This window comes from Aplysia californica, unplaced genomic scaffold (genome assembly GCF_000002075.1).
Source record: "Aplysia californica isolate F4 #8 unplaced genomic scaffold, AplCal3.0 scaffold00757, whole genome shotgun sequence".
NCBI lineage: Eukaryota > Metazoa > Mollusca > Gastropoda > Aplysiida > Aplysiidae > Aplysia > Aplysia californica.
The window spans coordinates 34,185-47,347 of NW_004798027.1; the positions used below are offsets into that span (position 1 = coordinate 34,185).

The 13,163-nt window shown below is 42.3% G+C and overlaps 1 protein-coding gene across 1 annotated transcript in view; it reads right to left on the reverse strand.

The window, feature by feature from the left end:
- Positions 1 to 2,320: 2,320 nt before the first annotated feature.
- The window catches only part of LOC101845653 (importin-5), a 33,139-nt gene continuing 22,296 nt past the window's right edge, over positions 2,321 to 13,163 (reverse strand). The window contains exons 19-25 of the mRNA XM_035972610.1: positions 12,939 to 13,031; positions 9,328 to 9,450; positions 8,175 to 8,249; positions 5,308 to 5,452; positions 4,030 to 4,258; positions 3,328 to 3,469; positions 2,321 to 2,629 (exon numbers count right to left, since the gene is read on the reverse strand). Of these exons, the coding sequence (XP_035828503.1) occupies positions 2,540 to 2,629; positions 3,328 to 3,469; positions 4,030 to 4,258; positions 5,308 to 5,452; positions 8,175 to 8,249; positions 9,328 to 9,450; positions 12,939 to 13,031 (897 nt within the window). The 3' untranslated portion in view covers positions 2,321 to 2,539. The remainder of the gene's footprint in view (positions 2,630 to 3,327; positions 3,470 to 4,029; positions 4,259 to 5,307; positions 5,453 to 8,174; positions 8,250 to 9,327; positions 9,451 to 12,938; positions 13,032 to 13,163) is intronic.

Consider the following 13,163-nt stretch of genomic DNA (forward strand, 5'->3'; position numbering starts at 1 on the left):
GCGATTACTGAGAACTTCATGTCAACATTGCAACTGCCTTGCCTTGACGGCCCCAAATTTTTTTTCAAAATAAAAAAAACCTTAAAAAAAAAATGCCCCTCAAAATCTAAAGCTAGAGAAGGAATTTAAAAATTAAAAAAAAAGACTGATCCTAAAACTACCCCGTCTATTCAGCAAGTGATGACAAATCCCATGACTTCTCAACCTGATACCTTGTCAAAAACCAAAAATAAACACAACCCCCTCCAAAAACAAACAAAAAAAAACAAAACGTATGAGCATTCCACCGCTAAGAACAAGGAAAAAAAACCCCTTCCCTTGAACCCTGCGGCAGAAACTTTGATGAATGAACCGAACCATGACAAGGCCTGATCTGTATTCTGCGATACCGTACATGCATTTTATCAATGTACAGAGAAATAATCAAAATAATATCCAGAAACGCAGGTGTTATATATATATATATTTTGCCAATATTTTTTCCTCTCCGTGTCTTATCAAGCTACCAATACCCATGCTGTGCATCAACAAAGCAGGCACAATTTAAAAGTGGAATAAAAATCTAAAAACAAGCACTCATTTGTTTGCCAACCAATTAAAACACGAAAAAACAAAACAAAAAAACCCAAGCATCCATCCCCAGACGCACAAACGAACCGGTTGCAACAACTTCATGCAAACATCACTCTCAAAAAGGAATCCTAAATATATTTTTAAAAAACAAACCAACCACAAAAAACCCCCAAACAAACAGCGGTGAGTCGTTCACAACATGCAATCTAGTAAACACATCATTTTTATACACTTCTGGCGAGTGGGCTGTCTTTTATCACATATGTACACTTCATTGGTTGTATTTCACATTTGCAGAAAACAGAACTCATCATTATTATTACCTGTGTATTGTCAAATCACTACGCAGTCAGTTTTCTTTCTTTTTTTTTTTGGCTATTTACACTTTTGCAACATCTATTTATAGACAAGTCAGCGAAACTCTTGCATGTCAATGACAGTCGTGCGCACGCCCCGCACATCGGAGAGAAAGGCGAGCGTCCGTAAACGACATGGGCGGGCTCAACAGTCGAGAAAGGGCCTCCAGATTAGATTAGTAGTGACATTTAAAGCACTTTGCCACAATCAAAATAATTCTTTTTTCAAAAGCCCAAAACAATTTGCAATCATCATCACACCAATAAACAAGGAAAACTTCATCATCAGGCAATTCAGTATAATCTGTTTCAAGGGGGAATCAGTATCCAAATCTCTCAAACCAAACACTCACACACACACACACACACTGACACACACACACACACACACACACACACACACACTGACACACACAAGTCCAGGACAAATAAACACACACATGATGATGACGACACATGACACAAAAGCATGTGCATAGTTTGCCCGTGCCGCGCCGATTCCAAACAGCCCCGCCCCACCCCAGGCAAACAGTCGCGTGCCCAAAGTCTGCAGGGAAACGTGTACTCGCACGATACTCTTTCTGTCCAAACCTCCAACACTGCGGTATTATGCAGCAATCAAACGAAACCACCCACTGCAAACACCAGGCAGCTGTATGCAGACCCCCCCCCCCCCCCCCCGAGAATCGCCTCTATTAACAAACTCAAAAGAATCTATCGCACCCTAAAGATTACATTTTAAATTATCCTGGCAAGCGATTTTTAAATTAAAAAAACCTTTCACGCGGGCTTTTCTGCTCCGCAATAAACTTCGAAATTTTGATAATTTGAGCCCAAAACATCCTCAAAATGACCGCAGAATGGGAAGCCACTTTCAACTTGTCTGCGAGGCCAACGGCACGCCCCAACAGAAACCAATGGTGGAGAGCAAGCCAATTTCCCCCCCCAAGGTTCTTCTGCGGATGCAAAAACGACAATAGGGAAGGCATTTTACCATTTAAAACGAGTTCTGTAGACTCTTGTTTCTCTACAACTGGCCTGAACGTTTGCTAATCTTTCGAACACACGATCAAAGGTGCCACGCGCGCTCCGGTTAGTTCTATGATCGATTCACAACCAACGCCACCCCCACCCCCCCCAAATCAAATACTCTGTCTGCAAGCATACAATAATAGTATAAGTATCTGAAAGTACAGCAATTTCCAGGATAAAATTTCTGCTTTACAAAGAATGTCTCTCTCAACAGTCACACCACGGAGTCGGCCATCCAGAAAAGGAGGAGGCGGTGGAGGAGGGTTTGTGTGTGTCAAAAAGAGAGAGAGAGAGTGTGTGTGTGTGTACGGGCGGGTGCAAAAGAGAGAGTGTGTGTGTGTGTGTGTGCGTGTGTGTAAAAAAGAGAGGGTGTGTGTGTGTGTGTGTTTTTGTGTGTGCATGCGTGTGCGTGAGAGAGAGAGCGAGAGAGCGAGAGAGCGTGTGAAAACAGAATGACCACGGCGGTCAACATCTCCAGCTCCCCGCGATGACAGCACAGATCAGTCATTGAGGCGGCCCAGTAGGAGAGTGAGAGGCTGGGCGGTGGCGTGGGCGGGCCAACTGGAGGTCAACGGTCATCATTTGCCGGGGGTGAGGGCTTCGTTGAGCGCCTGTCGCTGTTGCTCTGTCAGTTGAGCCACACACACCTGTAGCACGTCCGGGTTGGACTGGGGGACACAAAATAAGCATCGCAATAACAGTAACAATTAAAATAATAACAGCAATAATTATAACAAAAATAACAACAATAAAAATGATAAGAGCAATAATGATAACAACAAAAATAATAACCATTACAAAAAAAAGTAATAATAAAATAATAACAATAAATAGCATTTTTGTATAGTGCTTATCCCCACTTGACAGCAATCTCTATGCGCTTTACACTATTGAGTATTGTTACCCCAGGAGACCACAGAACACTCAGAAACATTCTCAGCTTCCTGGGAAGCATGCAGTGCAAGCAGCTGATGTAGCGCTCAAACACTAACAAAAAAACAAAACAAAAACCAAAGAAAAGAAAAGAAAAAATAACAAAAATAATTTACAAAATGGAACAACTCTGATCATGCCTCTCAATCATTTAGAGAACAAGTATTAATGAAAACAGCTCCCATATCCCTTCTCTCCCACCCGACCATGACAAAAGCAAAAATCCTAAATCCACAACCCACACACCTGTACTTTTTTTGGTAAGAGTTTTACGACACTTGCAATACAATAAGGTCATAAAAGTGCCGAGGATTAGAAGTGTTACAAGAGGGTAACAAGCACAAAAAAAGGAGAAGGAGAGATGAGGACCACAGAAGTTTGATAGGAAAGAAGGAGCAGACCACACCAGAGCACACATCAACCACCAACTCACCTGTACTTGCTTCACGATGTTGACCAGCCGCTCGTAGAGGGGCGTGCCCTCCTGAACCAGCTCTCGGTGCAGCGTCTCCGCGACGATGCTTACCACCTTGGGTAAGTTGGCCGCGTTCTCCCCCACAATGCCTGGGTGGTTTCTGTACGATAGAGGGGAACAGTTTAGTTTTAGAAAGTGTTTTACGGCACTTGCAACATACTAGCGTCATGTAAGTGCCAAAGATTATAGGTGTTACAAGAGACAAACTAGCACAAAAAAGGAGGAGAGATGAGGACGATATAAGTTAATAGGATAGAAGGAGCAGACCACACTAGAGCACCCATCAACCACCCACTGACAAAGTTAACGCACACAAAATGACAAATAAGACACTGGAAAAAAGAAAAAAGAAAGAAAGAGAAAAAAAAAAGACAGACAGAACCCCCCCACCCCAAAAAAACAACAACAACAAAACAACAAGCCCCCCACGTACTTGTCGAGCAGATCACAGATGTAGTAGACGTGGATCCCCAAATCAACACAGCTGACAAAGTCAATGAACACAAAATGACAAATAAGACACTGGGAAAAAGAAAAAAGAAAGGAAGTCAGAAAAAAAGAGAGGAAGACAGGAAAAAACAACCCAAAAAACAATCAAAGAAAGGATGAAACCCCCCCCCCAAAATAAAAAACCAAACCAAAGCAAACCAAAACACGTACTTGTCGAGCAAATCACAGAAATAGTTGTAGACGTGGATCGCCTCCTCCTCGTCGTTGAGGATGGGCAGCCAGGCGACCAGCCGGCCGTTCAGCTCCTCGGCGTTGACCTTGGAGCAGTTGTATTTGCATATCTTGACCACGGCAGAGATAGCGTTGTCCGTCGCCGGACCGTTCTCCACCGCCTTCGAGTCCGGGTGCTCGATCACGCTCACCAGCCGCGGAATGCATTCTGGGAATGAAAAAGTTGACATATTTCCCTCAACATCACAATCCAACGTTCGCCTAAGAAAAGTGATTTAGTTATAGTAAGGGTTTTACGGCACTTGCAACTCAATTAGGCCATTTAAGAGCCGAAGATTAGAGTTGTTACAAGAGAGTAACAAACACAAAAAAGATTGGGAGATAATAGATGTTTCATAGGAATGAAGAAGCAAACAGCCCCAGAGCACCCGCCAACCACAAACCCCTAACGGATAAGAGACGGGGTGAGTAATTTGCTAGGCTCATGTGGAGAGGTCTAGACAGTCGGGGGATGAAATCTTCAAGCTTGCACTGAAATGTGGGGGCGGGCAGTCGCTGTCTCAAAATGAGCAATTTGCCGGCAAGGTTACGGCACTAATTTATTTTTGTGATCCTGTGTATGCATCCAAAGAGCAGTTTTTAATAGTGTCCAAAGAGAAAAACTTTTAAATTTTTTAAATACTGGGTGAAGATTTTTAAAAAAATAAAAAATTTTTGTTTGGTCACTGGCCTGCAGAAGCGCCATGCAAAGTTTCCTGGGCATGGTTAATTAATAAATGAGTTAGAATTTTTTTACCGCAGACAGATGAAAGTGAGCAAGCTATAGTAAATGAATATATGACCTTGTTCACTTACATAATCGGTAGTGTGAGATTTTTGTACATTGGTTTATTTCATGAGGCATTGTGGTGAAATCAGACACTCATCAAAATAATGAATTTGAAGAAATTCGAGATTTTCCTTACCCTACACTCAAGCTTTGAAAGTCACCAACATTTTTGCAGCTATTTTCTCAGAATTCTACCTTACCACAGATGAATTCCACCTCCTTTAATCCCAAATATCTCGACTTCTGTTCAAGACAGACGATGCCCCCCTCCCCTCATCAAAAGCAAGACAAATGAACAGGCTTTAAAATTACACCAATAATGCTGTATACCCATAAATTGACGAGTGGCCAATTCAGAACGAAGAGCGAGGGAAAAAAAAAGAAAGAAAGAAAGAAGAAGGAAAACCTTGTAGAAAGTCAGCACTCACCAGCACACACATCGGCATAGACGTCTCCGCCAAAGTTTGCAATGACTCCGACACCGTAAGCGGCCGCCTGTCGGATCTCGGGCGTCTTGTCTGTGATGGCATTGATGAGGTGCTCCAGGAAAAACTCGCGGTACTTGTACGACACCTGGGGGATACAGGAAAATGATACGTGTATATTTGGTCGCTTTTAACTCACCGGTTTTAGTTTAGTTTTAGTAAGAGTTTTACGGCACTCGCAACACAATAAGGTCATATAAGTGCCGAAGAATAGAGGTGTTACAAGAGAGTAATATACACAAAAAAGAAGGAGGAGAGAAAAGGACGATAGACGTTTGATAGGAACGAAGGAGCAAACCCCACCAGAGCACCCGTCAACCACCCACTTAACCCACTGGAGATCAATCACGAGTTATCTTGTGATGGCTTCCCATCGCCTGAGAACCGATCACGAGTTAACTCGTGATGAGAATAAAAATGCAAAAAGTCATCCAATCCAATATTCTTTTTAATGTCTATTGCCATATCCGGGTACTTGATCCATTCCTTCTTCCGATGACCCCAAGAAGAGTGACTGTCAACGAATGAGGGTCTTGTTAATTTTAATATAGGTAACAACAAAGCCAGGGTTGTATCATGGATGCTGAAAGAAATTATTTCAAATTCTCATAACAGGTGTATTTTTGACAAATCGTGGAAAAAGAAGTATCCAACAGAGAGGATTTCTGTTAAGTGCAGGTGGATCTGTAAGTGTGCCAAATTTTAGCTTTGTAACCAAACTACCACAAAACTAAATATTCTTTTGAAAACCCTCCAAAACCCTGGTCCCAAGAGGTTGTGCCTGAAAATGCGGCTGGTCCCGAGTGGTTAAGCACAAGGGCGCTATCCCGAAAAATGCTGTTTTGAGATAATCGAAGGTTGAATCCGAGTGTTCGTTAGAGCAAACACAATGAGGTTTTTTTGTAAATAATTACAGGCACTGACCAAGTAATGTATAAAGAGAAGTCACAAGTAATGCCTGAAATGCCTGCATATTATGAGCTGTGTATTCGATCAAATGCACACACCTGTGTCATCTCGATTTTTTACCAAAAAGTTGTGTTGCTGTGTAGAGCCTAGCATACGGCAACTTTAGATTCCATAGACCAGCGCACAATTCATTACGTAGATCTACGTCAAGCAGTGGTGAGGCTCTCCAAGCGCAAATGGCGCCACCCTTTGAAATGGAGAAGGAATTTTAAAAAAAGGAATACGATTTTCCAAAACTTAACCAAATGCCACAATATTTTTTTCAAAACAAATCTCTTATTCAGTGTTAATCCGTAAGTACGCCGGTTTTTAGGCTAGTGGGAGGAGGGCGGGTAAGCCTCCCGTTGCCGGTCTCCCCGAGTCTTTCGTTCCCTACGTCTGACGTCACCGAGGGTGCCGAGCCCAGATCGGAGCTACCTGAATCAGGGTCTCTGCCTGAGCCCATCTGAGTGTTCATTGTTTAGGTGTGAAGTCTGGTCAAAATAATTCAAAATGATCTGTAAACTATTTGATTCAATCAGTTGAAAACAGGGTTTCCTTTCCAAGAATAGCAAAAGTTTCTTTAATACCCCATCCAGATATTTCACGGAACACACAAGAGATATCACCGAGAACATAACTAAGCCAAAAATGCTACAACAGGTACTCCCATCACACTAAAAGATGGTACTGTTGGGCCAAAGGGCCGACATGGATTGGCGTCTGTATGGTAGGGAGGGGATGGAGTGGTAGTTAGCCTGGACATGGCATCGTTGCAAACTGTCTAAAAATAGGTTTTATTGTCTGGTTTCTAGAAACCAGAACTGCATGTGAATCAGGGAATGGGGTCATTATGTCAAGATGCCCCGAGGGCAATAGTGCATGCGCGTTCTTGACTGTGAATGTTATGTGTGCTTTTCTGTTGATCCGTGGGAAGTTATTGTTTCGTGTGTGAACAATTAAAATGTGGTGTAATTTTGCGCATCTTGAGCGCCAAACTTGGTTCTTTATCATCAGATCTCTCTCTATATAAAATATTGTACCGGCACATATCTATTCTTCTCGCATGGAAGTAGGTGTCCCTGTATTAGTATTTAAATTAAACGAAGAGGCGTATAGTAGGTCTACAGTTTATAGGCCTGTAATAAGTAAGTAATACTATTCCTTGTGAATAAATTTGTTCTTGGCGCCACCTCCGGTGGAAGTGACGCCACGCCCCTGCAAGAGAGTAACAAACATAAAAAAGAAGGGGAGATAAGGACAATAGATGTTTGACAGGAAAGAAGAAGCAAACCACACCAGAGCACCCACCAACCACCCACAGATTAGAGGCGTTACAAGACAGTAACACACGTAAAAAAGGAGGAGAGACAAGACAATAGATGTCTGATAGGAAAGAAGGAGCAAACCACACCAGAGCACCCGCCAATCACCCACTGGTATAAGTTTTAGTAGAGGTTTTACAGCGCTCGCAACTGCATAAAGTCTGGTACAAGTTAAACGCCTCCATCAACACTATTAGGTTATTTAAGAGGCGGGACCTCCAAGTTGAACGTCCATCTAAAAAAGGAACAAGCCAAAGGAGAATTACGGGTAAAGTGCTTTTCCAAAGGACACAACCAAAAAAAACAGTATTCAGAGGATCATTAGAAAACAACAAATACATTTTTTTAAAGAGAGAGAGAGAGAGAGAGAGAGAGAGAGAGGGGGGGGATAAAAAAGAGAGGGGGGGAGAAAAGAGAGAGAGAGAGAGGGAGAGAGAGAGAGAGAGAGAGAGAGAGAGAGAGAGAGAGAGAGAGAGAGAGAGAGAGAGAGAGAGAGAGAGAGAGAGATGAGCAGCCCAAATACAAGGATAGACTTACTGGTCCTGTGTGTTCTACGACGTCATCCCACACACACAACGCCCACTGTTTGTCTGACCACGGCCGGTCCGGTAACTGAAACACAACACACAAATAATATTAGTAGAAATAACATTATAATAATAATAATAGTGGTAATAATAATAATAATAAAAAGCATTTGTATAGCGCATAACCCCGCTCTACACGCTATATTATTATTACCCCAGCAGACCATAGAACACTCGGAAACATTTTTTTTCTCAGCTTCCCGGGAAGAATACAGTGCAAGCAGCTGGCTAAGCATTCAAACACAAACAGACGAGATCTTTCACCATCTATAGCTGGGTACCCATTCCCACCTGGCTGAAGTGAGGGCAACTTGTGAATAGTGCCTTTCCCAAGGACACAACGCCGGGTCCCAGACAGGATTCGAAACCATGACTTTACGGTTGCGAGTCCGAGAGCCTAACCACTGGGCCACTGACGCCACAAACATTAAGCTAGATCATCAAGGCCTAGATGACCTGAGGTTTTGAGCGATACAGTATAAAAAAAGTGTTTGAATTTGAATCTAACACCCCTATCAACATTATCAGGTAATTGAAGAGGCTGGTTGTACAATATAAACTAATACAAGAAATATCCCAAAGCTGAGAAGCTAATCCTTACAGCACCAACAGACAAAACAGCAATTTTCACACAATTGTTTAAATAATTTACCCGAGTGTTATATATATTTTTTAAAACCCACAATGATAGTATAACTGACTGTAACTGTCATTTACTGATGGTAAAAGAAGACAGACACAGACATAACGAAGTATCTTTTTAAAAGTACAACCTACTACCAGCATTCTTATATCACTTGCCCACACTGTTGGATGATTTGAGAACCATATGGGAACAGCAAACCAATGCCCACTATATTGTGGTTCACATTGCCAAAAAAAATATAAAAAATAAAATAATAATAATAAAAAACAATCTAAAAAAAAAAAGTCCCAACCAACAAAAACCCCCACAACAGGCATCCAGTTCACCCCCACACACCCAAAAGTTAAACCTAATACCTGAAACAAAACCTAATACCTGAAACAAGAACAATATACAATTCTAAACAAAGCTCATGTAAAAAGGAAAGCTTAAAGCATGCATAAAAAAAAAATCTTACCAAAAGTTCAACGAAATATGGCATGATCTTTTCAAACACGGGCAGGAAAGACTCTTTATGCGTTCCAAAGAAGGAGTGGAGTATATCGGCAATCTTGCTCAGCACGTATGCATCCTCATCATCCTGGGGAAAGACAAGTTCATCAAGTTGACAATTTCCTTCCACTAACCTGTGTAGCCCTATGTTTGTTTTAGGAAGAGTTTTACGGCGCTCGCAACTGCATAAGGGCAGGGTAATTATGATATTACGAGTAGATCTATACAGTCGAACTTGCTGAAACACTCACCTGTATTAGACAATCACCCGGACAAACAGACACTTCCCATTCCCCCCTAGCATATTTGGTTGCTTTTGCGGACAAGTGGGCAACCCAGATTTCGGGGGTTCCCAGAAAACTAGACCCAAACCAAAAGTGGGCATTTCCCTACCTAAATGAGAAGCTTGGTTTCATTCGTGTGTATATTTGTTAGGTCATAGAGAAAACTCTCTTAAAGAAACTGAACAAGGGGCAAAAATTTTATCTTCAAATTTCTCAAAACAGCATTTTTCGGGATAGCTTCCTTGTGCTTAAAAGCGACCATTTCCCCCCATGATAATGCCACTGTGTATGATGATCACTTTTCTTTTGGGACAATGGGTCTCAGACTCAACTGTACTTTTAAACCATTTTAGCTATAACACTGAGAATGCCAATAATGGCCAAACTTTACCAACAGGGTGTCCAGCAATATTTCCTGAAAAAATTTACTACCTGGAAACGAAATTACTACCCAGCAAATCAAGCCCCACACCAGCTCGAAAAAGGGAGTTTATTTGCGCCACCAATAGCATCATATTATTATTACATAATATATGGGACGAAAACAACACACAAAGTCCAGTCGACAAAATGGAGGATAGACCGATGATCGCAAGCTTGCTTGCAGCTAGATTTAGTTTTAGTAAGGTTTTTACGGCGCTCGCCACTGCATAGGTCATAATGTGAGCGAAAAGGGATGGATGTCAACAGAGAAGTCCAAACGGGGAATCAAGCTTCAACTATCAAGGCAGTTCGTAAAGACGCTTCAGCCAGTAGCACTGCCCTGGTAGTGGTGGGAGGGGGAGGGGGGTAGATTTAGACCTAATGTGTACACTACAGGGTGACTGGCAAACCGGCTTCTCAATTTTCCAGGGGGTCATCCATTTTCCAAGGCCATGTTATATAGCAACACACACACGCGCGCGCGCGCATAAAATATATCCAGCCAACAACATCTCAGTGTCGCACTGGAGGTCTTGTTTGACTTAAGTAATCCAGTCTGTTATAATATTTTCCTCTCATTATTATATACACGTATTAAAAAAATGAATCCTGCTTTGAGCGTTCGTAGGGGCCTTGAACAAAAGTTTCTACTGTCCAGAACCAGTCTGGGAGTCACAACTCATATTATGAACGTGAAAGACAAAAATTATTGCTCAAACTAAAAGTACAGCAATAACTTGAATGGCTCAAGTAGACCTATTCAGTGTGAGAGGTGTAAGAACTGTGGGAGGGCAAGAGGCAGTGACACTGAAAATCTGCCAGTCTTGAACAGAAAGCTACAATATTATTCTAATTTACTATCACCCAACAAATGAAACGCAAACACTTTATTTCAATAACACGGCTTACAAGGTATGAAGGATCCAGATTCCACACAAGGCCTGCAACAACGTGCGCTTCGCAGAAGGCTCTAAATCTAATCAAAATTCTGAAATTTGCTTACAAGTTTTTATCCTCTGGTGTTGCCTTCAGCCCCTCCCCCCCTCCCCCGAGTGTATCTAAAAAAAAATATAAAAAAATAAAAATCTCTGCCCCATTCCGTGGTCCTATAGGCTACTATACTTCACAACGCTCAGACTTTTTAATGAACTTTGGTGACCCCAACAAACGGCCGTGCTCACCGGTGCCTCGCGCGAAGGTTCACTGACCGGTCACGATGGCGAACCCGACGATCTAAAAATCAGACGATGCTTGTATTTTCTTTTAACCCCCCACCACCCCCCGCAAACAAACAAGTGGCAGCACCGTTATGAGTCTGAGTAATGATTAAATTTTATTTGCACAGAGACACAGCGTTTATACTGTACAACCTACATGTTGCAAATGTTGCGTTATCAGTCTATCGCCGGCAAATTTCTGGGTGGTAACGAAAGCGCAAGTAGATCTCAACTTTCCCGATCGAGCCTCGGTGTCACATACACTTTCGCCTGCCGCTATAGTCGCCTTTTCACGTGAAACGTTCTCTCGGGGCGGGGAAAAGGAGAAGGAATATTATATCACAATCACGACTGGCAAAAACGGAGTCATGTACTGCGGCTAGGGTTCACTGAAAAGTCTTGCTGGTTTTATCACTCAGTATGCAGACAAATTTACGACCGTTTACCAAATGTTTACTATCTTCAAGTAGGTTCCAAAAACTAAATTTTCAAAGTAGCTGTATGCCAAATTTTTCTGATCCATTTGAAAGGCCTATATCCACTGAGCATTTTGGTACCATTCTTTAACCTTTCAGTCAATTTTTAAGAAAATGGTAGTTGTTTAAAATTTGATCAAATTTGTTAAAGTCAATCACTGGCTGCAACCCCATGTTTGACAGACAATAAAAGAGTACCAAGTGCACTAAACATCTCCACATTAACAGAGTACAATCACTATAACAAATATATGGAGCTTAATTTTTTTCAAGACTGAGATCATTACAAATCAGTATTTTATCGCCTCAAACACGACGAACTGTCGTTATTTCGACAAAAACACAGAGCATTGACCCGGCCGGCGCCGCACCGAGCGACTTGGCTCTATACTGTAGCATGTTTTCCCGAGTCTCGCGGAAGGATTGATGAAAATTAATTCCAAGCTAATTACTTTATTCTAATAGAAAATGAACTGATCTTTTAATTGACACCTTTTTAAGCCGGTATTTTACATATTTTGTGTTAAAAGTGATCTTTTAACATCTTGACAGTATTTTTAAAAGCTTTCTATTTAAATGCCAAAGGCTAAATATATACCACGGGAAAGCCCGTTTAAAACCCTACAGTTCTCCGCCAATGAAAAGACGGTATTTAATCATCCCTCGTTCCGCAAACCGACCACGCATGGCTTCGCTTTCATTGGCTATTCTCCAGCTCCTAATAATCGGACATATAAACAACTTACACCATTGTAACGAGGAAAAGCATTTTGGTGTTTTATAGCGAAAGAGCAAAGAAACAGCGATCGGAATTACCCCCAGACCACGCGCTCGGAAGGCCGCGAGGCCGTGTTTACGCTACCTACTTCAAGGCAATTTTACTACCATTTACGACCTTTACTACCCGGGCGCCAAATTTGCGACTTTTTAACTACTTTACGGCCTTGCTGGACACCCGGTACCAAGCTGAAAATAGACGAAAGGAACAAACAATCACCACACTATAACGGCCTGCCTGCCCAATGCTGGAGGTACTTTAAAAGAAACCTCAGTTTTCATTAGATTAACATTACAACCGACTGTGGCAAATAAACGAGCCTCACCATATCCACCCTCCTTTACCCCCCCCCCCAGTCCCCTCACCACATCCTTCCTTTTTCTCCCCTCACCTCTCCCCTCACCCATGAGCGTTTCCTCCACTATCTCGTCGTAGTCCTCACCCTTCCTCCCCCCCACCTCATCCATGAGCGTTTCCTCCCCCCCCCTCACCTATGAGCGTTCTGCATAGAGCGGTCGAGTACTCGTCCTTCCTCTTCTCCCTCCCCCCCCCCCCTTATTGTCTATCTCCGCTCCTCGCCATGAGGAGTTTCTCAAAAACCCCAGGAAAGTATTTTTTTATAA